This window comes from Ursus americanus, chromosome 12 (genome assembly GCF_024610735.1).
Source record: "Ursus americanus isolate L20-20 chromosome 12, mUrsAme1.1.p, whole genome shotgun sequence".
Lineage (NCBI taxonomy): Eukaryota > Metazoa > Chordata > Mammalia > Carnivora > Ursidae > Ursus > Ursus americanus.
Window position 1 is genome coordinate 45,575,460 of NC_142138.1, and position 27,270 is coordinate 45,602,729.

Sequence of the window (27,270 nt, forward strand, 5' to 3'; positions counted from 1 at the left end):
CCCACCCTGAGCCGAAGGCAGACGCTTAACGACTGCGCCACCCAGGCGCCCCCCGCTGTAGTAGTTTCTTAAAGAAGACAGCAATGAAGTTTGCTGTGTCGTTTGAATCTTCCTTTCACAAATGATTTCTCTGTAGCTTGTGATGCTGTTTGAAGCATTTTACCCACAGCAGAACTTCTTTCACCCTTGGAGTCGGTCCTTTCAAGCCCTGCTGCTGCTTTATCAACTGAGTGTATGTCATGGTCTAAATCCTCTGTTGTCATCTCAACAATCTTCACAGCATCTTCACCAGCAGTAAATTCCAGCTCAGGGAACCACTGTCTTTGCTCTTCCATGAGAAGCAGGTCCTCAGCCGTGAAAGTTCGATCCTGAGGTCATAGCCGTTCAGTCACGTGTTTGGGCTCCATGGCTGCTTCTAGTCCTCTCGCTGTTCCCACCACACCTGCAGTTACTGCCTCCACTGGAGTCCGGAACCCTCCACGTCATCCATGAGGGCTGGGACCCACTTCTTCCAAACTCCTGTTCATGTTGACACTGGGACCTCTTCCCATGAATCACGAATGTTCTTAATGACATCTAGAATTGTGAGTCCTTCCCAGAAGATTTTCAATGGACTTTGCCCCCAGATCCATCAGAGGAACCACTATCTATGGCAACTATAACCTTATGAAATGTATTTCTTACATAGTAAGACTTCAAGTCGAAATTACTCCTTGATCCATAGGCTATAGAATGAATGTTGTATTAGCATACATTAATGACATTAATCTTGTCCGTTTCCATCAGATGTCTTGGGTGACAGGTACATTGTCAATGAGCAGCAATATTTTAAAAGGAATATTTTTTTTCTGAGTAGTAGTTCTCAACAGTGGGCTTAAAATATTTGGCAAACCATGTTGTAAACAGATGCGCTGTCATTCAAGTTTTGTTCCATTTATAGAGCACAGGCAGAGTGCAGAGTGAATTTAGCATAATTCTTAAGGGTCCTAGGGTGTTCAGAACGGTAAGTGAGCAGTGGCTTCAACTTCGAGTCACCAGCTGCATCAGCCCCTAGCAAGAGAGTCAGCCTGTCCCTTGAAGGTTGGAAGCCAGGCTGTGGCATCTGTTCTCTAGTGATGACAGTCCCACATGGCATCTTCTTCCAATAGTTTCATGTACGTTGAAAATCTGTGGTTTCGTGTAGCCACCTTCATGAATTATCTGAGCTACACCTTCTGCATACCTTGCTGCCACTTGCACTTCTATTTTATGGAGATGGCTTCTTTCCTTAAACCTCATGAACCAATCTCTCTTAGCTTCAAACTTTTCTTCTGCAGCTTTCTCACCTCTTTGAGCTTTCACAGGATTGCAGAGAGTTAGGGCCTATTGCTGTGGCTTAGGCTTTAGTATAAAGGAATGTTGTGGCTGGTTTGATCTTCCATCCAGACCACTAACACCTTCTCCATATCAGCAAGAAGGCTGTTACACTTTCTTATCATTTCTGTGCACACTGAAGTAGCACTTTTAATTTCCTTCAAGAACTTTTCCTTGGCATTCACAGCATGGTGAAGTGTTTGGCACAAGAAGCCTAGCTTTCAGCCTATCTTAGCTTTTGACATGCCTTCCTCACTAAGCTTAGTCATTTCTGGCTTTTGATTTAAAGTGAGAGAGATGCGACTTTCCCCTTCACTTGAACACTTAGAGGCCATTGTGGGGTCTACGAACTGGCCTAATTTCAATATCATTGTTGTATCAGGGAAGAGGGAGGCCCGAGGGGAGGGAGAGAGATGGGGGACTGGCCTGTCAGTGGAGCAGTCAGAACACACACAACATTTATCAGTTAGGTTTGCTGTCTTACATGGGCACAGTGTGTGGTGCCCCAAAACGAGCACCAGAGTAACTTCAAAGATGACTGATCACAGATCCCCATGACAAATACAATAATAACGAAAAGTTTGAAATATTGTGAGAATCACCGAAACGTGACACAGAGAGTGAACAAATGCTGTAGGAAAAATGGTGCCAGTGGATTTGCTCGACACAGGGTTGCCACAAGCCTTCTATTTGTAAAGAACGCAGTCTCTGTGACATGTAATTAAGCGAGATACACCTGGATAGCTTTCACGCAGCTTCCCTTAATGTTGTTACATTGCATGTAAGTAAGCCCCTTTGTCAAACCGAAGCAATGAACATTGGTACAGCACTATTAACTGAATTCATGGGAATTGTAACCGTTTTCCGCTTAACGTTTTTTTCTGCTCTAGGCTTCAGTGGGGTGCCACATTGCGTTTAGTCACCATATCTCTTCTGTCTCCTCCAGGCTGGGACAATTTCTCAGTCTTTCCTTGTTTTTCATGAACTTGACACTTTCAAAGAGCACTAGTCAGATATTTTGTATATAGTCCCTCAATTTAGTTTTGTCTGGTGTTTTCTAATGAGCAGACTGGGGTTGGGGGTGTTTTAGAATGTCACAGAGATGAGATGGCTTTCTCATTGTATCATATTAGGGACACATGATATCAACGTGTACTAATCATCTTACTCCTGGTGCTGTAAACTTTGATCACTTGATTAACGTGATATCTGTCTGCCAGGTTTCTCCACTGTAATATTACTAGGTTGGTTTTCCCTCCCTTTCTGTACTCTATCCATTAGAAGTCATTTACTAAATCCAGTTAACCCTCCATTGTGTAATTTAGTTCCTCTGAATGAACCCTTTTATTGCTTGAAGAAAGTGAACTCCCTCAGGTACTGTTAAAGATAGAAGCCTGAACTGGGTGGAACCTACTGCCGTGGACTTACAGCCCTGGTTGTTGCCCAGAGGGCACACACCAGGACAAGGTGTCCAGTGCAGGACAGTGAGCAAACAGGCCCCAGTTCTATGGACAGATGCCACTCCTTACATATGTGAAACAAAAACCCCAGGCAGCAAAATCCAGAGCTCCTTCGAAGTGTAGAAATATTTGCATTTTTATGGATTACAAACTGGCTAGTTATGTTTGAAATTAACTGTACATCCCACAGAACATTCTTAAATATTCTAAAGGTTATTTGAGGCAAGATTAAGATAAATTAGTTCCCTTGCACATTTTCAAATAGGTCTTCTAGGTCCTCTTAAAATAAATTATTTCCCTTTCATATTTTTAGATGCTCCAGGTCTTTCTCAGGACACAATAGTCTTAACACTGGAACAAATTCCAGTGATGTTTAAGTGAATGCAACTTCTCTTTCAACCTGAATTTACCTTTAGACATCTCCCTTAAAATAATTAGCTTGTTTGTTTGTTTATTTTTCATTCATTCATTTAATTGGACTTAGTTACAATTTCTGTAACATAAAAGGCACAGATCTTAAATGTTCAGTTTGATGAGTTTGGGCATTTGTAAAAATCCATGAAACCACCACTCCAAACAAAATATAGAAGATTTTCATTATCCAGAAAGTTCCTTCATGCTATCTTCCAGTCGATTTTACCCCATTCCCAAATGCAACCACCTTCTGACATCTATCATAAATTTATTTTGCCTGTTCTTGCACTTCACAGTCATTGAATCAAGTAGTATGTTTTGTGCGTGTGTGAATGTTCTTTCACTCAATGTTTCTGAGATTCATCCATGTTGCTGTACTTATCAGTGGGTCCTCCTTTTTACTGCTAAATACTGTCCCATCACGTGGCTATGCCACAATCTGTTTACTCATTCTCTTCTTGAAGGACATCTGAGTTTTCCGGTTAAAAGCTGTTATGAAAAAAGTTGCTGTGGATATTCTTGAGTTAGCCTTTAATTGTTCTTTTTAAAAATGTCTTATTTTGAAATAATTTCAAACTTACCAAAAGTTGCAAAAATTAAAATGACAGAAAAACACTCATATACCTTTTATCCAGATTTATCTACTGTAAAAATTTAACTTTTGCTGTATCATTTGTGTATGTGCTCTCTATTTTGTATGTGTGTGTGTGTGAGTGTGTGTGTGTGTGTTTTCTTGAACCATCTGAAGGCCTTTTACCCCAAAGTGATGGCTGTTTACTCCTTAAAAGTTCAGCATATGTTTCCTTAGAATATAGATATTCTTTAATATAATCACAGTATAGATCTTCCTTGGCTTATGACAGGGTTACATTCTGATAAACCTATCAGAAGCTGAAGACATTATAAATTGAAAATGCATTTAATACCTCTAACCTAGTGAACACCACAGCTTAGCCTAACCTACACTGAATGTGCTCAGAGCACTTACATCAGCCTACAGTTGGGCAAAATCATCTAACACAAAGTCTACTTTATAATAAAGTGTTGAATATCTTACATGATTTATTGAGTACTATACTGAAAGTGAAAAACAGAATGGTTGTATGGGTACAGGATGGTTGTCAGTGTACCAGCTGGTTACCCTTGTGATCACATGACTGCCCGGGAGCTGTGGTGGCTACTGCCCAGTGTCATAAGACAGAATTGTTTCACGTATCACTAGCCCAGGAGAAGATCACAATTCAAAACTCAAAGTACAGTGTCTACTGAACGTGTACCACTTTTACACCATGATAAAGTCGAAAAATTGTGAGTCAGAACATCATCAGTCAGGGACCGTTTATATAGTTATCAATTTCAGTGAATTTAACATCTGTTTATACTCTAATCTACCAATCATATTCCAACTTTATCAATTATTGGCCTAATTATTGACCCAACAATGTCCTTAAGAAAGTCCTATACTGCTCTGCACCCCCAAAACAACAAAATCCAGGTTAGGGTTAATTATTGCTTTTAATTGTTGCCTCTTCACAAATACAGTACTTCTTTCTGTTTAAAACAATGTTCCTCATTTTGGGTTGTTCTAATGTAGCTTCATAATTACACTCACATTATGCATTCTAAACCAAAATACTGCACAGGAGATATTGTATCCTCAGATAGCACATTTGGAGGCACGAGAGATTCATCTGTCCCACAGTAGTCACATTCATTAGGATTGCCCAATCAAGATGTTCTCTAATTTATTCACTAAAATCACCGTTTTCTTCACTGTTGTAACTAATAGGTGGTCAATGCGGAGATCATTTAGGATTATGAAAATATCCTGTCCCTTATCAAAATTTCTTCCTAGCTTGACTGTCCTTTGGTGACTTTTGCCCGATTCAATCTTTACTATGATTATTGCAAAATGATAATCTTCCAACTTGTGTACTCCTCCACATTTATCACCTGTCCCCAGCATTCAACTATAATCAAGAGCCCTGTCCTCTGCTTGCTGATTGATTGATTGATTATAGATATCATCTCATTAATTTCTATTCCTTCAATGACCTATAGTTCATTACTGTACTTATGATAGTGCACAAATTATCCCAGATTTGGCCAAAAGGAGTCTCTTCAAGAGGGCTCTTGTGTTCCTCTGATATGGCTTATCATTTTTTTTTTTTTACCATTTTACACTTATTTTCTGGCATAACTAGCTATTCCAGACTCATACTTACCTTGCTCCATGCCTGGAATTAGCCATGTCTTTGAGGAGTCCTGGTTCGTCTTAGTGAAGAATGGTATTAAAGACCAAGATCTAGGTATGGTATGATAATTGCTACCAGAGCATCTTTGCTTCTTGGCCCTTTCAGTGGACAGAATTAAGAAACACACATGTATATATACATATATACAAATGTACACCTGTAAGTACATTTACATACAGACTTATACACACACTTATATATATATATACACACACCATATACATATTTTAGAAATCATAAATTCATGCTTGAGATCTCCAATTCCTATCCATCCCCTCAAAGTGCTTTCTTGTCTTCTTCCATTCCCTATTTGTATGTCCCTTCTTCCTCCAAAAGATCTCTAGCTCTCTACAACATCGGTATATTTGCTCAATCTTGTAATATATTCTAAAATAACTTAGAATCACATTGCTGATACTACTACAATACACAAAACTTTAAAATGAGCTCGTTGGGCGTCTGCCTTCGGCTCGGGGCATGATCCTGGCGTTCTGGGATCGAGCCTGCTTCTTCCTCTCCCACTCCCCCTGCTTGTGTTTCCTCTCTTGCTGGCTGTCTCTCTCTCTGTCAAATAAATAAATAAAACCTTAAAAAAATAAAAAATATAAAATGAGCTCAAGATTCACTTGTAAATCTTCTCTGTGCTCCACCCTGCCCAGGACTAAGGGTGTATAGTCAAACATGTATTTGTAAGTTACTTGGCTTCCTTCCTTCTTTCCTTCCGTGACTCTTTTCTTCTTTATTCTTTTTCCTTCCAGTGTGGTTATGGTACCTGGGTGGCTTAGTCGGTTAAGCGTCTGCCTTCAGCTTTCGTCATGATTCCAGGGTCCTGGGGTGGAGCCCCACATGGAGCCCACATTGAGCCATGCATTCTCCCTCTCCCTCTGCTTGTGCTCTTTCTCTCTCTCTCTCTCTCTCTCTCTGTGTCACATAAATAAATAAATATTAAAAAAATAAAAGTAGCACCCTACTATACATTAATAGATTATATATGAGACAGAAGCAGCACAAGGGAGACGTGATTAATTTGGCAAGAGATGGGGGGTTGGGGAACATGATCAAAAAAGACAGTTTGGAGTAGGAGACCATCAAAGTTTCATTTTAAAGGATGAACTGAGTTGAGAGTGAGGGTGTTAGGACAGGAAAGGATTGATATTTCAGGCAGAAGGAATAGAATATTCTAGGGAAGACCACAGAGGGGGAATAGCAGTGTGCATTTATTCCTAGGGCAGAGGTGGAATACGTGTATTCGAGGGGAGGAGTGTCAGGATAAGAATTCAGAGAGGCAGGGCTGATATCATACCTAGCTTTGTGTAAGATGCTAAGGATCTTGGAGTTTACCATGGTGGTGAGGATCTAGTGAAGAATTAGTCCTTTGCCTCTCATTATCTTCCCTGACAAGAATGCTCCACTTCTTGGTGGAGGTGCTCCTGCTCTCCGGTAAATAATATCACCACGAAATCTCAGAACGAATTTAAAATTTTCCTTCCCATTAAATAACAATCTCACCATCCCCATCCAATTTGAATCCACAAAGTGCTTTCCTTCCTGTTTGCTCTGTGCCATCTGACTCAGGTGTCTACAACCTTTCACCTAGATTATTTCAAGTGTGTCCAGACTGGTCTCTCTGCTTGATATTTCTTCCTTCAATCCATCCTACACATTGCCACTGGCACGGTCTCTTAAAATAAAAGCTGAGGTCACTGCTCTTCCTCCAAACCTGGACTCCTCCCTCTTACATGCAGAATAAAATCTCACCTGGTTAACTGGGTGTTTTAGATCTTCCAAAAATTGACCTCCATTAAACATTTCAAGCTTTTGTCTCATTTCACACCCTTTCATGAACCTCCATCGAACACCATACTTGATCATCTTGCTTTGTACCTTCTTGTGTCTGTATCTTTGCTCCTGTTATAGCTTCTCCTAAAGCCCCTTTCTTACATCTATTTTTCGAGGCTTGACCCAAATCACATCAGGGGCATAACAAATTACCGTCAAATTTAGTGGCTTAAGACAACGGTAAACATTTATTGTCTCCCACAATGTTTCGATGAGTCAGGAATTTAGGAGCATCTTGGCAGAACATTCCGGCTCGGAATCTTCCTAAGTCTGCATTCATCCGTGGGGATGGAAGATCTGCTTCCAAGACTGGTAAGCAGGTGCTGGCTTTTGCTGGGAATCCTCACTTCTTCTTGAGGACTGCTTGAGTGCACTTTGTGACAGCTGGCTTCCTCAAAAGCAAGCAATCCAAGAGACCGAGGTGGAAGCTACGGTGCCTCTTATGATCTGGTCTCAGAGGTCACATACTTACCACACTCTTTTGGTCACACAGATCAATCCTGACATAAGGGAGATTACATAGGGGCATGAGTACCAGAAAGCAAGGATCACGGGGGACAATGCTGGGGACTGGCTAGCACAGTAGCTCTTCAAGAGGCTTTCTAGATTCCCCAACTCCATGGGCCCCTCTTCTCTCTGCCCTCTGTCCTGTGCATACCAAATGGCCTAATTTTTGAATGAGATTTAAAAATCAGAGCTTTTGGATATCTTCCAATAAAATAACATTTTCTTAATTATTAACTATTATTGTGAACCTCAGAACTTATTTTGGGTAATTATCAAAGGGCATAGTGCTGAGGAACTTTGTTCTCTAAAACCTTAAGTTGTCAGAAACCCTGTTGTTTTGAACTCTTATTGGTGAGGCAGAACATACGTTTCTTACCTGGGAGATTTAAACCATCCAAGTAAATCACTTTGACTTTGGAGAAGCAGCTTCAATTTACAGTGCAGAGGTTCAGATAAGGGGTTTTGGACACAATATTCTATATGAATCTTAAATTTATGTTTCCAAGGGAATAAGAACCCAGAGGATGCTTCTCAACTCAGATCTGATATTAACCCCTTTATATACAGATCTGATTTGCTCTGAGCCTATTAAATACTGTTTCATTTATATTCTACCTAAACTCCTCCCTTCTTCTAATACTATAATAACCCCCATTTCACCTTTTTTTTTTTTTTAGAGACATGCCCATAATGCCTCTGCTGTGTGGTATCCTCTCTGTAGCAAGTTAATAAACTTAACTTTGTTTTTTAACAGGTTTGTCCGTAGTGGTCTTTACCTGATGGACTTTATGAACAGCTAAAATTATTTGAACTCACATTAACTAAGTTCATTTTTTCAGAATCAGCCATGCTTCTTGAACATGGGTGTCTTTTCCTTTTTTTTATTTTTAAATTTATTTAAATTCAATTAATTAACACATAGTGTATTATTAATTTCAGAGGTAGAGTTCAGTGATTTATCAGTCTTTTATTTTATTTATTTATTTTTATTATCAGTCTTATATAATACCCAGTGCTCATTACATCATGTGCCCTCCTCCATGTCCACCACACAGTTACCCCATGTCCCCAACTCCCACTCCTCCAGCAACTCTTAGTTTGTTTCCTGTGAGTCTCCTATGGTTTGTCTCCTTCTCTAATTTCGTCTTGTTTTATTTTTCCCTCTCTTCCCCTACTTCTCTGTTTTCTTTTTTTTTTTTAAAGATTTTATTTATTCGACAGAGATAGAGACAGCCAGCGAGAGAGGGAACACAAGCAGGAGGAGTGGGAGAGGAAGAAGCAGGCTCATAGCGGAAGAGCCTGATGTGGGGCTCGATCCCACAACGCCGGGATCACGCCCTGAACCGAAGGCAGACTCTTAACCACTGTGCCGCCCAGGTGCCCCCTCTGTTTTGTTTCTTAAATTCCACATACGAGTGAAATCATCTAATTGTCTTTCTCTGATTAACTTATTTAGCTTAGCATAATACCCTCTAGTTCTAGCCACATCGCTAAGAATGGCAAAATTTCATTTTTTTTGATGGCTGAGTAATATTCCATTGTACGTATATACCACATCTTTATACATTCATCTGTTGATGGACATCTGGGCTCTTTCCATAGTTTGGCTATTGTGGACATAGCTGCTATAAACATTGGGTTACAGGTGCCTTTTAGAATATCTTGCCCAATGGGTCATTCTTACTCTCCTCTGAAATGTAATCTATTTCCTAAATCTTTCCTTTAACCTTGCATGCTCTTCCTTCATTGCTACAAACTCCAAGATGATACACTTTCTCCCACAGTTCCTAACACTTTAACATTACCATACAATTTATTGGTGAATTAGTAATTTTCTCTCTTGTCCTCCTGCATGGCTCTTTCTCTGGTCCTTTAGGCTGTAACTGAAAAATAATCTTTTGTCGAGCCCTAATAGAAAGTTCTAAACAGGGGGCTCCTGGGTGACTCAGTCAGTTAAGCATCTGCTTTCAGCTCAGGTCATGGTCTCAGGGTCCTGGGATAGAGCCCTATGTCCTGCTCCCTGCTCAGTGGGGAGTCTGCTTCTCTCTCTCCCCCTTTCCCCTCCCCCCTTCTCATGTGCTCTCTCTCTCTCTCACGTTCTCTCTCTCTCTCAAATAAAATCTTTAAGAAAGTTCTAGACAAAATTAAGCATTTTCTTTTTTTCTGCTGTCATGGCACAAAAAAACCTCTAATGTGACACTTAACCTATTTATAATTTTTTTTTCATATTTTTCCTCTTCTACCAACCTTTGAAGATCAGGGATTGTGATCTGTTTCTATCTTTGTATCCTAGGTGCATACCAAATTGCCTAACTGTTGAAAGAGGTAATGAAAATGTCTACGTGGTAAATGGAGAATTTAGTAGAAGCTCCACTTTACAAAATTTAGACAGTTGAACACCTCTACACACACACAAACACCGCTCCTCATTCTTGTAATCTGTATTAGGCAACTCCCAGTTTACATTGAGTAAACACCTAGGAAACCACTGTTCTGTGGGCTACTTTAACATGAGTATTATGAAAGGTTTTATGTACTTATTTTCTGACTGATAACTCTTTCCTCCAGTTTCTTCAACTGAAGACAGGGATTCACTAAGTTACTGTACATATGCCAGTCTAAGAGCTAGGGATAACGATTTCTGCAGCATAGGGCCAGCCAGAAGAATGCTGTAATCTTAATGCTCTTCTCATTCTGGGAGTAAAGCCAGCATTCACACAATGCACGATTGTTATTTCTGAATATCCCTTTGCAAAGAACAGTGTTTCTCAAACTTTCTGTTTGATCAGAGCCACATTAAAAAAATACGCTCTATATCACTGCTCCGGACACATGGGATACAAGACTGGAATAAAAATTTCTCAGAACTTGTTTACACGTAACGCACTCTGAGTTTTCTATTGTCTTCTATTCTTACCGATTTCTCTCTCTTACACACACACGCACACACACACACACACACACACACACAGAGCGGCGGTCTCAATCTATTAAACTCATTCCACAATCCCCTAGATAATCCATGGTTTAGAAAAACCCTGGCTTAGAAAAAGGTTTTCGATTTGTATAGTCATTCTTCCCACATTTCCCTACACCTCTTCGGAGTTCCCGACAGGTAGTTTCGTCTAAATATTTACTGTGCCTTCAGTTTTGTATAGTGTATGACGGGGCCATGCCCCTTCTTTCTGCGCTCCTTTAAGAGGGTGGTAACGGCCCTTCACGGTGCGGAGGGAGGGGGGTTAGGCGGAGTGGCAGGTCGCACTAGGCCCCCGGCGCAGGGTAGGCCTGCTCTTCCAGTTCTTGTGAAAGCTTGGATGGGTGTGGGTGAGGCAGGGGAAGCATCGAAGCCCTGGAGAACTAACAAGCGCCTGAGAGACGATCAGCAGCATCTCGGCGCCGGCAGCCCTGGTGACCCTGCGGGGGTCCGCGCGTGCGCAGAGAGCGTCCCAGGACTGTTCCGGCCGCCGCGGCGCCCGTGCACGCTCCCGCCGAGCTGAAGTCCGTGGTGGGCTACGGCGCGCGGACGACGCGGCGGCGCGCGCCAGGGGGCGGTCCTGAGGTGCCGGTCCTGCGCTGCCGGCACCGCCCTCCCTCCGCTCGCTCTTCTCCTCCCAGTCTCCCCCGCGCTTCCTGCACTAAGGGTTGTCGACGCCGCCGCGGCTCCATTCCCGGCTAGCTCGCACTGGCGGGTCCATGGCGGCCTTCAGCAAGTACTTGACGGCGCGAAATTCCACGCTGGCCGGGGCCGCGCTTCTGCTGCTCTGCCTGCTCCACAAGAGGCGCCGCGCCCTCGGCCTGCACGGGTAAGAAGACCTTTGGCCGCGCTGCCTTCCCGGGCCCGAGCGGGCGGGCCCGCGCGCTCTCCCTTTTCGCCTGGCGCCCGGCGGACTGGTCCCTTGGCCCGGCAGGGTCAAGCGTAGAGAGGGCGGGCCACGGCTGCTGGCGGGCTCTTCTGTCAAGGTGTCTGGTGTTCCCCGCGGCGCCGTCATCCCCAGTGTTCCCTGCTCTCAGCGCTTTGCCCCCGGGAATGTTTCTTTCCCCTACACCCGCTAGGAAACCTGTACCTCCTGCCCCCAGGCCTCGTCCCTAGTGCTCCCTACGCCCTACTCGGTCACCGGGAGCTTGAGTCTTTACCCAGCGCCCGCTAGCAAACCTGATCTTTCTCTGCCCCGAGGCTGTCGCCCCCAGCCCACCTTCTGTATCAACTTTCTGGGTATGTTCTAGTTTTGTCATTTCATCTCCTGAGAGACCGTGGGTTTGCTCTATGGACGCATATGTGTGATTCGAGGCTGAGGATTGGTACTCGCCAGGATAGAGGCTGTTGCCTCAGTCACTTGGATGGGGTTTGGCACGACTCCCTAGTAGTTGCTGTTGAAAGTCGTGAGGATGGTACATTTGAACTATCCTGGGTCCATTCGGTAAAATTGCTCTCTGAAGTGGTGTTCCCTGGAAGTGGGTCAGTGAACTCCCTGCCATTTCATCCGCAAAGTCTGGATTCAGAGCAAGGTTCCTTCCCCCGGCTTTTTAGGTGGAAAGTTAAAGTGTGATTTAGCTAAGGATCAAGATCCTTTTTGATTATACTCCATTCTTCCTCCTCGAGAGAATCTTAATGTTCAACTTTGGGCGATTATAAGATTAGAGGAAGGAAAAGAGAGAATTGAGTTACTGTTGCAGACATCATATTTTCTTCTCTGGGAGACACTTGGTTTCAGCCAACCAATTCCCTAGCATTCTTGCCAGTCATTGGGTATTACATATTAAATCTTGGCATACTGCTTTAGTGTATTTTATTTCATTCATCTCTCTGGGCAGGTGCTGTTGCCTCTTGTTTTTGTTTTGCTTGAAATATCTGATTAGTTGTACACTTTGGACTAAATCACTAACAATGCCCTTCCATCCATGAAATTCTTACTAACCTCCTGTCTTCCTTATCTTACTAAGGTCTGAAGTGGTGATCTTTCTTTTCCTTTCTCAGTTCGATTAACAGAGTTGAAAATGATTTGCATCTTTGTCCAGACAATACAGTAGCAATTCACTTTTCTTCTATTCAGTTAGCTTTTAAAATGATTTCTTCTGAAAAATATAAACAATTTTTTTTCTGTTGTGTGTTTTCTGAGCTCCCAGTTGCAAATGGAAGTTTTTTGTTATCTGGGAATATGTCAGAAAATGTTAAATGCTATAAAATAACTTTGAGTTACCTTTTATTAGAGAAATGTTTCAGTGCATAAAACAGGTGTTTAGTATGAGGTAGGGGATTTGAGGACAGCTCTAACAGCTCTGGCTTACTTTGTTTTATCAGAGTATTACATGTGTAATATGGAATATAGAAAAGTACACATTAAGTGTACAGCCTGAAGAATTTTTACAGATAGAACTCACCCAAGTAATCAGCACTCAGATTTGCACCCGTAGAACATTATCAGCATCCCAGAAACTCTTCATGTCCCTTCCAGTCACAGTTTAGATAATCTAGCCAGTGATTTATAAGGCTGTAGATTATTGTAAGGAAAGTGTTAAATGTCATCTCCTGAGAAAAAGCAAAACAGTGTAATAGAAACTGTCTTACTAAATTTTAGGTGTTTTTTCATTTACATTTTATTGTAAAATCCTTTGGAAATCTTTTTGAGAAACTTATACTTTTTGAGGGATTAAGTTATGCAACAGCTAATTTACTGAACAAAAGATTGTTAACCTTGTGCATTGGCATGAATAAGGAAAATCTTTATCTTCCACATTAAATATTTTGTGGGAGGAGAATGCAAATTAAGAGCAGATAAGCATGAAGTTTAAATTACTGAGATAAAAATAATTGAATTATTTTAAAACCAAGAATGGTGTTGAGTCTATTTTTGTAGATGTATTTTCAGAAACTTTTGGATATCTTTCAGATGCTATCTTTGGCTGCACAGTTTGAAGATTAGGAGATTAGAAAATTCTAACTTTATATTTTATTGGCTTTTTGGGTATCGTTTGTAACAAGGCTAAGTAGTTTTCCTTTCTCGTGCTTAATCAAGGAACCTATGGCTGCTTGGCCTTTTTTCATCTACGCTATTAACGATAGGTTTGTCTTAGAAGATATTCCTTAGAATCAAGTAGGTAATAGAGCTAGTAAAACCACTTTAAAAGTTGTAATGTTACATTATACCGAACATTAGGAGAATAAATAATTTAATTTTCTGAGTTATTTTTTTAGTTTTGTTAATGTATTTTTTTCAAAGTAAACAGAACGATATAATGAATCATCTGTATGCTTTACTGAAGAAGTGCCATCAACATTTTGCCGTTCATGTTTCATCCCTTGCTTCCACCCCTTATTTTTACAGGTTTTTAGGTAAATTTATATTTTAAACAGTATAAATCTTGGTTATACATTTTTTAAGTAAATGCAGTACAACAGTGTAACACACCCCATCATAAATTAGAACATTTTCATCTTCCTAGAAAGTTGCCTTGTGTTTCCTACTACCGTATACTAGCTTTTCCCCCCTTAATTTTAAGTCATACATTTTAAAATCATATGTTTTACTTTATTTATTATTTATGGGGAATAGTGGAATCTGTACTCATGGATAAAGGAGACCATATATTCAGTTTGAAGGAAGTATCTGTTTCAAAATCTGTTGTATTACTGCCCTAGGTGCTATGGGATGAAGGGTGTGTGTGTGTGTGTGTGTGTGTGTATTACACATACATTCAAAAAATATATGACATCTTTTCATAGGGAGCTTACATTCTTGTTAGGGAGGAGAAATTTAAATGCAAATTAGTTAAAATTGTAAGGTCATGACTGAATGCAGTATACAGACAGACATGCCTTAGAAGTTCTGAGAAAGGAAAGATTAATGTATTTGGGAAGAGTTAGGGAAGGCTTTATGAAGAATATGAGCTAAGCCTAGAAAAGGGGTAGGAGTGGATAACTGCAGATAAATTGAATGTTAATTCAGCCTTTATCAGATTTTTGTTGCATTTTGTGGTAGGAGGAAGCTTTGTGGTACCCTTTCAATCCATCTTCCACTGCCACCAGAGCTCTTTTTAAGAAACACAATTATGATCTCGTAATTCCTTCATTAAAGTCTTTTGGTTATTCTAAAACACAAAATTCCTAGCACAAGAAAATCGTGCTCATGATCTGGTCCTTTACTACTGCTTCTCCTACTCATCCAGCCATATGGAGTAACAGTCTCTGAGTATGACAGGCTTTGCTCAGCCTTTGCAGTCTAATTATAATCATTGTCATCCCCAACACTTCTCCCCACCTTTCGGTGTTTATTTTCTTTCAGAATTCAGTCCAGTTAACACTTTCTCTTAGGTGTTTTCTGTCTTTTCCTGATTTCCAAACTGGTGTTGTTGTCCTTTGCTCTAATATGCTAAACATTTCTCTACTCCACTAGTTAGCACTCTGTATTGTACTAGTTGATTTTCTTGGCTTCTGTCTACATCAGAGTGAGTTTCTTGAGGGCATGTACTGCGTCATGTATAAATTCCTAGTTTACACACATCACGGGATAGACACTAAGTGTTGTATGGGGTGGACAAATTATGTAGGATAGTTGAAGAACTTTTTTTTTAGTTGAAGAACTTTTGTTTAGTTGGAGAACTATTTTTTAGTTGAAGAACTTTTAAGGTTAAGGGTAACTGTCTGACAGTTGGGGATGTAAGACCAGTACAAACATGAGTAGACGCATTAGGTAATCGAGGCAATAGTTGTATATCTAGAGTATGTAACATGGGCGAGGTAGTAGGAAATTATGGGCCAATTTTAGAGGGCAGGTAAAGAGACCAGTCTACACTGCCATGATATTTTATAATCTTAAACCAAACACGAAAAACAAAAACAGAACAAAGCAGTTTCTTTCCCTTCCCATGAAGCTTGTCAAGTTCAGATTTCTCATCCTGGATTTCAGAGCCTTCCCTCACCTGGTCTCACCTTACCTGGCTAATCTTATATGCCTTTGCCTGCCAGTGAGTATGCTGTGTTCCATATAGACCAGTTTTGCACTGTTCTCTGAACAGGCCACATTCATTCCAGGCTTTGGAGCTTTATTTGTATTAACCAAACCTGGAATCTCTCTCCTTACATCTTCTGTTCTTCAGCTCTGATCCTCTAAGGGGTAGGTGAGAGTCATCCATTCCATGAAGTATCATTTAACAACTCTGGATGATCTAAATAATGATCCGTTTTAAGTTCCTGAAGCATGAATTTATGTACCTTATTTTTATTTTTTTATTTTTTAATTTTTGGATCAAGCCATTTTATTGAGGGGCTTGGACAAAAGGTCAACAGGCTGGGAAGACAGTGAGATTTGATGTCCTTAGCGCTGCTGGACTGTCTCCAGCTTCACAGTTGTCAAAAGCTTAGGTATCTTTCTTGTTTTATCTATTAATTGCTTCCCTGGATGTGATCTAGTTGTCACCTCTCAGGGCACAGCCAAGTCCCCCAGCTTCTGGAGTGATTCTTTATCCTTTTCAAAGCCCACTCTGTAGGTGTTGGGAACACAGTTTCCTCCCCCAGATATTTCTGAAGAGTTTCAGGGAGCTTGTATTTTTCTTAGTTACGCCTTATTTAACATTTTTGCCTCTGCTCTGTTTTATTTTATTTATTTTATAATTTTAATCTATATTTTGTTTTTTAAAATTTTTTCAATTTATTTTTTTAAAGATTTTATTTGTAAGTAATCTCTACACCCAGTGCGGGGCTTGGACTCACAACCCCGAAGATCAGGAGTCACATGCTCTTCCAACTGAGCCAGTCAGAGGTCCCAAATAGAAATATATATTTTAAATTGAAGTATAGTTGACATACAGTGGTATAATAGTTGCAGGTGTACAACATAGTGACTCTACAAGTTTATTAGTTATGCTGTACTCATTACAAGTGTAGGTACTATCTGTCACCATACAAATGTTATTACAGTACCATTGACTATATTCCCTATGCTGTACCTTTTATCCCTGTAACTTATTCATTCCATAACTGGAAGCCTATATTTTCCACTCCCGTTCACCCATTTTGCCCATCACCTACTCCCACCCCTCTGGTGACCATCAATTCTCTTTATGTGTGAGTCTGTTTCTGCTTTTTGTTTATTTGTGTGGGGTTTTTTTGGATTCCACATATAAGTGAAATCATATGGTGTTTGTCTTTCTCTGATTTGTTTCACTTAGCATATTATCATCTGGGTCCATCTATGTTATTTCAAATGGCAAGATCTCTCTTTTATGCCTGAGTAATACTCCATTGCATATATATACAAACACCACATCTTTATCCATTCATCTATCAGTGGATGCTTAGGTTGTGTTTATATCTTGGCTATTGTCAATAATGCTGTAATAAACGTAGGGGTGCATGTATCTTTTTGAATTAGTGTTCTTGTTTTCTTCGGGTAAACACTCAGTAGTGGAATTATTAGGTCATATGGCACTTCTATTTTTAATTTTTTGAGGAACCGCCATACTTGTTTTCCACAGTGGCTGCACCAATTTACATTCCTACCAACAGTGCATGAGGGTTCCCTTTTCTCCACATCCTTGCCAATGCTTGTTATTTCTTGTCTTTTTGATACTAGCCATTCTGACAGGTGTAAGATGATATCTCGTGGTTTTTATTTGCATTTCCGCAATGATGAGTGATGTTGATTGTCTTTTCATATGTCTGTTGGCCATCTGTATCACTTTTTGGAAAAATGTCTATTCAGGTCCTTTGCCCATTTTTAATTAGAGTATTTGTGGGTTTTTTTGGCATTGAGTCGTATAAGTTTTTTGTATATTTTGGATATTGGCCTCTTATTAGATATATCATTTGCGAATATCTTTTCCCATTCAGTAGGTTGCCTTTTTGTTTTGTTGGTAGTTTCCTTTCCTGTGCAAAAGCTTTTGCTCTATTTTAGATCCTACTTATACCTTGTGTCTTGAGCCTGTCTTTTTGGTATCTGCCTTGATTTCTATAAAGCATCAGCCACAAAGCAGGTAGTTGTAGTAGAGTTTTATCGAGAATTTGGGAGTGATGGCAGCGATTATATCTCAGCATAGTGAACAGCTTAAAATGGAGACATTCTTTTATTTATAAGTTCCTTTGACATTTCCACCGTTGGCAGTTTGTTGACTATTTTTCCCTGAGCCTCAGCCCCGTGGACTTTTGCTAGATCTTTTCTGTACCTCTTGAATGTTCTCATATCTTTAGCTTTTGCTCCCTGCCCTCTCTTCCCACTAACTTTACAGCTTTCCTGCATACTTCAAATTCAACTTTCCTTCCTGAGATCTGCTCCTTTCAAATCAAGCTCTAGGAGGGGCTAGCTTCCCTTTGCTCAGTTTCATAGGCCCACTGAATGTTTTTCAAAGTACAAGGATGAGTCAGGTGAGGGGCTGGAGATCCTTGGGATGAACCATGAGTGTATGTTATAGGCCCCATTTGGATCCTCAGAATGAAAAAAGGATGCTTCAGCAAGAGGCCTGAGAGAATTTGCCAGGGAAAGCATCTGTGTACTGAAACCAACTGATGCAGGTCAGGTCCAGAAGCAGTGTTCTCAGAACTGTGTAGCTGTTTGTGGTCTGCTGGGCGGGGACTGGGTACAGACTGTTTAATTAATTACACTTCTCTGTTTTTGGCACAATAGCATCATTGGCCAGGGATTCCTTTTCAAGGCTTTTTGCACTTGCTCTTGCGTTGCCCTGTATGCTCTTTCCCTACATATCCACACTGCTAATTCCCTCCCCTTTTTCCATCTTTTTTCAGATTTCTTCTCAGGGAGACCTTCCACTGCCACTCAGTTTAAAAAAGTTTTCTCTACACACACATTGCACACTTTCTGGGCTTTTCCTTATCACTATCAAATGTGGTATTTATTTTACATATTTATCTTGCTTATTGTATGTCTCTGCTGTTAGGATTTAAGTTCCATGAGGGCAGCAATTTTTGTCTGTTTTGTTCATTGTTATAGCCCCAATGGCTATAACTGTGGCTGGCATGTAGTCGGCTCTCAAAAAAAGTTTTTTTGACTGACTCTGACTCTGAGATGCTCATTTCTTAGGGCTGTGGTTACTGTTATTTTAAATAACAAATTTTTCTTGCTACAAATGTAAATGTCTCCTTAAGTATATTATGAGCTGTTTAGGAGCTGGGCCCCTTTTATATGCATGGGTAAAACCAGTCTTAGAAATTTATTAAAATGGTATCATTATTGTTTTATAACCTTTTCACAGTTAACAATACAGTGGAAACATTATAGACAATTTTAAAAATTAAGTTATCCATCATGTCATCACTATAACATATATATTTTATTTTTGTTACCTCTTGTTTCTCATTTATATGCATGTATTTTTACATAATTATAATGTACGTGTTTTATAATTTTCATTTAATGTGTAGACATCTTCCCTATGTTTCTACATGAACTTCGTAACTATACTTTTTAAAAAAAAGATTTTATTTATTTGCAAGAGAGAGAAAGAGAGAGAGAGTGCTCCAGTGAGTGTGTGCGCCTGAGCAGGGAGGAGGAGCAGAGGGAAAGGGAGAAGCAGACTCCCCGTTGAGCAGGGAGCCCCGGCATGCTGTACTCTGTACTCTATCAGATCCCGGACTCCTGAGCCAAAGGCAGATGCTTAATTGACTGAGCCACCCAGTGCCGCCATAACTATACTTTAAAAGAAATACATAAATACTCCTTTGTGTGACGATATCATAATTTATTTTGGGCATCTAGATTGCTTCTATAATTTTTCTAGATAATGTTAAATATTTTTGCAGGTGAACGTTTCTGTCTCTGCTGAATTACTTCCTTGGAATAAATTGCCAGAAATGGGATCATAGAATGAAAGCTTATGAATTTTCCTTAGTGTTTATGGAAAGGGTGTGAACATTCTGGAGCTACACAAATTACACATGTTATTTCTTAAGAATTATGCCATAGAATACTATGAAATGAGTGCAGATTTAATTCTCTAATCGTCAATAAGGGGTGTTTGAATTTTTTTTTTTTTTTACTACTTCAAAGGTATAAAATAATGCCACGGCATTATTTTAACTTGCAAGAATGCACATTTTTACATGCAGCAACTTGATCTTTATTATGGAGGCAGTTTGGCATACTATAAAACATGGTATGGTCTTTGGAGTTAGATACTGGTTCAAGCTTTTATGCATCTGTTTGCTAGATCTGTGACCTTGTACAAAGTTTACTCAGCCTCTGAGCCTCAGTATTCTCACCTGCAGAACAGGGGTAATAGTATTTACTTAACTCAGTGGTCGTGAGGCTTACATCAGAAATTGTCTTAACTCAGTAGTCACTGGAACAAAGCTCAATAAATAGAAGATAACTTTAGTTCCCTATGCTTGCTGAAAGGAAAACTAAAAGGATAGCCAAACATGCCTCTGTTAGGTTCTCAAAAACCATTCAGCCTTCATAAAAATTTCCTCAAATGTGCCCATGAAAATCTCCCTAAAGAAGCCTTTTTGTATGGGTAGAATCATTTACTTTCAGAGTTGGAAAGTATTTACTTTTATGTGACATGGCTTCAGGCCTCTCTGTTTTTTCAGTTGCTGCTTCTTGAATATGTTATTTCTCCACCTCTTAAAGAAGAAGTCCAAAATTAAATTTATTATTCTAAATGTGGTGTGACTGACACAGAATGGAATGGCCTGTTACTTGCTTCGTAGGTCCTAAGCTTTTGCTAAAATAGGTGAGGTTATATTTATTATTTTTGTGGCAATCAATACTCTTCACTCAGATTTAGCGTACACAATTGTTTTCCCTTCATTTGCCCTCCTCAACTTGTTCTGTTTGATTTTTTTAAAATTAAACCTGGGTTCACATATTTATAATTATCTTTGGAGGTATCACTTCCTCTAAATTTTTTTTTTTATCTTGTACATTTAATTAGTATTCCTTCTCTGTATTTTCCCAGTAAATTTAAGTTATTGGACAGGACCAAGTATAGAACAGTGTGTTTGTACCTCTGTAACCTTTCTATTATTTGATATCCTTTGGGTGTTGTATTAGTTCTCATCTTCAACTTACCTAACACTTTTTCGCACCTTTCCTTCTGGTTATGACCTGGCACTCTTAACTGTAGGACTAGTCATCAAATACATATTGGGCAGTGAAAGTCTTCCTTTGAGATGTTTCCGCTGGAGCTGGTGAGGAAGGGTCGGCCTGCCTGCCTGCCCTCCTTCCTTCCTTCCTTTCTTGATTTACTCATTTATTTGACAGAGAGAGAGAGAGCGCGTGCTCACAAGCAGAGGGAGAGGGAGAAGCCGGCCACCCGCTGAACAGGGACCCTGATTTGGGGCTCAATCCGAGGACCCGAGGACCCGAGGACCATGACCCGAGCCAAAGGCAGATGCTTAACCAGCTAAGCCATGTAGGCACCCCTTAGGAAGTGTCTTTAAAACTTTTCTGGTTGTGGAGCAGTGAAGATGAGACCCAAGAGCTGTATGTGGCATTGGTTTCTTTTGCATGGAAAATGTGGAGAACTGATTTGGTCCATTGTCAAATGCTTTGTAGCATAATAAATTAAGTTTACAGAATTTTCACGATCCCTTCAGAGAAGAGAATGAATTTGGTCCAACATGACTTTTTGGTGAACTTGTTTTTGTTCCTAGAATTTACCACTTCTTCCAAGTACTGGTACTATATTGTCCATTTGGATAAATAAGTTGTAATTTTTTCCCAGGATCAATATCAGTCTCATCCATGACCTGATGAATATCATCACTTTCTAATCTGTAAACTGAAATTGTGAAGAAGAAAGATACTCTCTTTGCAGTTTTCTTTACAATTATATATGCCAGATTAAATTTTATAAAAATAGGTATTGTATTTATTTATTGTTATTTCTTTCGGAATGATTTGTATGGAATGTAAGAGTTGTTTAAGAATGGCATTTGTAGTTTTTTTTTTTTTTGCACTTGTGGTGGGAGGAGCAGAGAGAGGGAGAAGCAGACTCCCCGCTGAGCAGGGAGCCAGACCTGGGCCTGGATCCTGGGACTCTGGGATCATGACCTGAGCTGAAGGCAGATGCTTAACCAACTGAGCCACCCAGGCACACAAGCATTTGTAGTTATTTCTACAAAAAACTGCATCAGGCCCTTGTTTATGGACATGGTTCTCATCATGACATTCTTTTTATGAAAAAACCACTTGTTTTAGGCATCTCTGTCAATGATACAGCCTTCTATAATTATAAGGATAAAATAGTTTGTATAGCTGATGGTTTATGCTCTTCAGTGGGAGTTATGTACATATTAAGAAGGTTTGAAGCCTTGAGTGTGCTTAAAAAGTGTTTTTTTAAAAACATGCCTTTGTAATCCTTTTGCTAAATTAGCAGACCTGAATGAATGCAATTAAATTAATGAAGTACAAAATTGGAAATAAACTTATCAAAGCATATTCAGCTAATTTGATATCTGTTGTTATCTGGGGAGGCTTCACATTTGAGCCTGACTTTAAGAGATTTGTAGTGTTTCGCTAAGGGGTAGAAGGCATTTTAGGTGGGGAAAACAGCATGAGCAAGGGCATGGAGTTAACACAGTTACGATTTGAGAAGGGACTCCAAGGATATGTAGCTGGGAAGTATTACTAAGAACTATTTATTGAGCACTTACCATATTTTAAGCATTGTTCTAAGTATTTTATATTTATTCCTCACAGTCTTTTGGGATAGTTGTTTTATTTTCATTTTACCAGTGAGGAATCAGAAGGGTAAAAATGGTACCTGCTTCTGAGAGTTTTTAAGTTTGAATTAGCCACGTGGAAGGTAAAAGACAGAATTTGGCATTTTTATCAAATCCTTCAGGTGCGCTTAGATTCAAAAAACAGTCACCATTCAGGGGTTAAAAAAAATTTTATGTTAAATGCAAAGTTAATTGTTAAAATTTTGTGGTAATATGTTGATATTAAAATGTTAGAGTCATGGTGAAATACTCTAAGATTTTTAGTATCTTTTTATTATATATCATACCACAAATGAAGGAAACTACATAAAAACATGTGTAACCTAATGACTTTTTTAGTTTTTAAAATAAACACCTTTGTAACTACTACGCAGGTCAAGAAATAAATCTTTGCTGGCCACCCCACAAGTCTTCACATGCCCCTTTCCAGTCAGAGCCCATCCTTCTCCCTTACTATAACTACTGCGCTGACTTCTATAGTAATTGCATCCGTGCATTTCTTTCTAATTTTATTGCCCAGATGTGCATTCCTAAGCACTATAATGTAGTTGTGTGTTTTCTTATTTGTTTCTCTTAATCTGCATGTCGTGCTGCCATTTGTCTTTCCCCTTTCTTTCTTACAGTTTGTTGAAGCAGTCAAGTATTTTGACCCATACAGATTCTGCCATCTAGGTTATGCTGATTGCATACTTTTTCTTCATTTTCTGTATTTCCTGTAAATTAGTAATTGGATCTAAAAGCTTGATCAAAGCTTAGGTTTTGTTTATTTTTTATTTTTTTGGACAAAAATACTTCCTAGGTGTTGATGTAGTATACTCTCCATGAAGACGTATGTAGTGTCTGGTTGTTTCTCTTTTTGTGATTTTTAGACTGTCGCTTGATGCGTAGATCAGTGAATTTTTATTTACTAGGGCTTGCAAAATGGTGATATTGAATTCTGTTATTCTTCATTTATAAGGTGGAATGCTTCCATGAGAAGAAACTTTTCTTCATCTATTTGATTACCCAGTGGTACAGTTCAATTAGGAAAGGTAGGATAGATATTCGTTCTTACTTTACCAACTTTTAAAATAATCCATTAGTTCCCTGTTATTCTCTGAAGGTGACCAATGAGTTTTTAAGTGTCATTATGAACTATTGATTTACTACAAGCAAATACCTATTAATGCTCTATTTTATAGATGCTTTGGAGGAACCCTATTTTATGAATGGAGTGGATTTTATAAGCAAAATATAAAATGTGCCTTGGTTATCAACTCTTTCAACTATTCTATATAAATTTTAGGATCAGCATGTTGGGATTTTGGTGAGGATTGCTTTTAATCTGTAGATTAATGTATGATTGCCTTTTTTTAAAATCAATCTTGCCGTAAGTCTGTAAAAATGTGTGAATTTTTTTAAAAAATCCAGCTTTCATTTGCTTTACCTTTATTTACTGTTTCTAATTTCCTTTTTTTGCTTCCCTCTGTATTCTTTTATTCTTTACACTGTCCTCACTTAATTTTATTTTTCTAATGTTCTGAGAGTGATATGAATTTCCATGCATACTTTTCTAAAGTATGCATTTGAGGTTATAAAGTTCTCTCTAAGCGCTGCTTTAGTTGCAGCACACAGGTTTTTTGATATATAAACTAAGCCATTTTGTAAACATATCATTTGATGTGTATATAATACATTTCAAAAATTTTTTTTGGTTGACTTATGACTTTTCACAAGTTTATCTCTTTATATATGTCAGTTATCTATTGTTGCATAACAAACCACCCCAAAATTTAGTAGCCTAAAATAATTATTTCTCCCCTCAATTCTGTGGGTGGCTGGGCAGTTCCTCTGCTGGTTTTGTTCTGGGTTTGCTTGAGGCTTCATTCAACTAGAGGATTGGCTACATGGAGGAAGGTTTGAGACGGCTTCACTCAGATCTGGCTGATGGTGCTAGCTGGTGGCTGGGTGCTTTGGTTCTCATCTAAGTGACTTTTTATCATCTAGTAGACTATACCAGTTGCCTCATATTGTAGCCTCAGGTCAGTATTCCAAGAGGCAAAAAGTAAAAGCAAAAAGGCTTCTGCCACATTCTGTTGGTTAGAGCAAGTCACAAGGTTGGCCCAGATTCAAGGAAGAGAAAATAGATTCCTTCTTTTTAGGAGAAGCAGGAAGAATTTGTCTCATATTTAATTTACCACAATTTCCAAGCATTTGGGAATTTTTCTTGCATTTTTTTCTTTTTGTTGTTGATTAACAGCAAAATTGCTTTCTTATTATTTCTTTTTTCATTATTTTATTTTTATTTCTTCTAGTAGTTTGGAAGTTATTCTTTATTTTACTTTACTTTTACTGGTTACCCTAGAAATTTAAAATGTGTTAAAATTTTTAAGTCTAAACATTAATCGGTAATACTTCATCCCTCTCCTGAGCGGTATAATGACTTTAGAGCAATGGCTCCACATAGTTTTCTCCTGATTTATATGCATTTGTTGTGGTGGGTGTTTTGTCTTTTTTTAAAGTACTAAAAGACATTATTATTGTTTTATGTAATATTCATTTAGAGTTAACTATATGTACCTGTACCTTCCAACTGGAATCACCTTCCCTGCCACCACCAATCTGACCGTTAGTACAAATATACTGATAATGAACTTTCTCCATTTTGTCAAGGTAATGTCTTTATTTGCCTTCATTCATGAAAGTATTTTTTCCTCCTTAACATTGAATTCTTTTTTTTTTTTTTAAAGATTTTATTTATTTGACAGAGATAGAGACAGCCAGCGAGAGAGGGAACACAAGCAGGGGGAGTGGGAGAGGAAGAAGCAGGCTCATAGCAGAGAAGCCTGATGTGGGGCTTGATCCCATAACGCTGGGATCACGCCCTGAGCTGAAGGCAGACGTTTAACCGCTGTGCCACCCAGGCGCCCCTAACATTTAATTCTTTTTTTTTTTTTTTTAAAGATTTTATTTATTTATTTGACAGAGATAGAGACAGCCAGCGAGAGAGGGAACACAAGCAGGGGGAGTGGGAGAGGAAGAAGCAGGCTCATAGCAGAGGAGCCTGATGTGGGGCTCGATCCTGTAACGCTGGGATCACGCCCTGAGCCGAAGGCAGGCGCTTAACCGCTGTGCCACCCAGGCGCCCCCTAACATTTAATTCTTGATTGGCAGTGATTTTCTTTCTGCCCACTGAATATTTGATTCTACCATCTTCTGGTTTCCATTACTGTTACTGAGAAGTCAGCTATCAGTTTGTGACTGTTGCCCCTTGGAAGGTAACGGGTCTTTTTTTCTCCAGCTGTATTTAAGGATTTATCTTTATCTTTAATTTTTTCTGGAGCTCACTATGATTTGATGAGGTGTGGATGTTTTTATCTATCCTGCTTAGGATTCACTAGGCCTTTTTGACTTTGTGGATTGGTGTCTCTTCCATTTTGGAATATTCTCAGTCATTATCTCTATCTTGTTATCTTTCTTTATTCTTCCTGGACACCAACTAAGATAGTCTCATTGTAACCACTGTCTCTTACTTTTTTTCTTTTAACACTTCATAGATTTGTGTTTCATCCTTCTGGGGGCAGCATGCTGATCTCTGTATCATTCCAATTTTAGTACATTGCTGATGAAGTGAGCATTCTCTTACTTTTATTTCTTTGTTTTCCATCTTTTTGTTTACTTTTTGCTACACTCTGGATAGCAAATTCTGATTTAGCTCCTAGATATTAGTTGTCTCTTTGGCTGTGTGAAGTCTATTAAAACTATTAAATATTTAATTTCACTTGTTGTATGTATTATTTTTTAAAATTCCATTTGGCTCTGCAGCACCTGAATAACTCAGTTAATTAAGAGTGGACTCTTAATTTCGGGTCAGGTCATGATCTCAGGGTTGTGAGATAGAGCCCTGCGCTGGGCGAGGAGCCTGCTTAAGATTGTCTCTCTCCCTTGCTCTCTGCCCCTACCCCTTCTGTCTTTAAAAAAAAAAATATTCTATTTGGTTCTCTTAGGTCTGTCTCTTTCTCTCTCTTTTTAGTAATTTCCTTGTTTTGGTAGATAACTTTGTTTTATTTTGTGTATTTATTTCTTTAAATACAGTCTGTATTGTCTTACAGGATGTGTTTGGAAATTCCAGCATCTGAAATCTTCTTGGGTCTCCTGTTTTCTTTAATTTCTGCTGGTTCCTGTTTATGGAGTCTACTTTGCTGTGTGCTTGGTTATTTTTGATTATGGTCTGGGTGTTTTATTTAAAATTAGTTCTAGGAATAATCTTGAGGCTTATAGCAAACATACTTTCAAGAGGAATGTTTGCTTTTAACAGTGCCTGTGAGCAATATTCAGGGAACAGCTTAAACCAAGTTCCTTAAGAGCACATTCTAAAATTTTTAGTATAGCATTTTAATAAACAGATGGAAGACTCACATTTCAGATGCCATGTTTTGTTTCCCAAATATTATTATATGTTATATTATTATATGTCCACATCATTGTTGTGTTAATGCCTTTCAAATCAACATCTCTTGTACTTCAAATCTAAACTTTTAAAAAATTGTCTTCTGGACGATTCCATATAGTTATCTCACTGAGACTTGAAATTGAACAAGTTTACAATGAGTCCAATTATTATTTCCCTTAAATGCTTTTACTGCTGTTATTCTTTTTGTAGTTAATGGAATCACTGTCCTCTAGTCACTCGGTGTAAATTGTGAAACCCGCGGAAAATGATCTTTGCCTTTCATGGCATCAGTTTGGAGCTGATGGGTTCTTTTTTTTTTTTTTTTTTTTAAGATTT

General features: G+C 39.1%; 1 protein-coding gene and 1 non-coding gene across 5 annotated transcripts in view; one reads left to right on the forward strand and one right to left on the reverse strand.

Moving 5' to 3' along the window:
• The first annotated feature begins 11,323 nt into the window (after window positions 1-11,323).
• Window positions 11,324-27,270, forward strand: part of ABCD3 (ATP binding cassette subfamily D member 3) — a 74,446-nt gene continuing 58,499 nt past the window's right edge. The window contains exon 1 of one of the 4 annotated variants that reach the window (XM_045801743.2): window positions 11,324-11,631. In XM_045801743.2, the coding sequence (XP_045657699.1) occupies window positions 11,522-11,631 (110 nt within the window). In that variant the 5' untranslated portion in view covers window positions 11,324-11,521. Of the gene's footprint in view, window positions 11,632-23,497; window positions 23,534-27,270 lie in introns of those variants that run through there. The other 3 variants (XM_045801744.2, XM_045801740.2, XM_045801745.2) reach the window with 3 other exon arrangements.
• Window positions 26,017-26,118, reverse strand: LOC123795464 (U6 spliceosomal RNA). Its single transcript, XR_006780513.1, has one exon. It is a non-coding gene; the product is annotated as a U6 spliceosomal RNA (small nuclear RNA).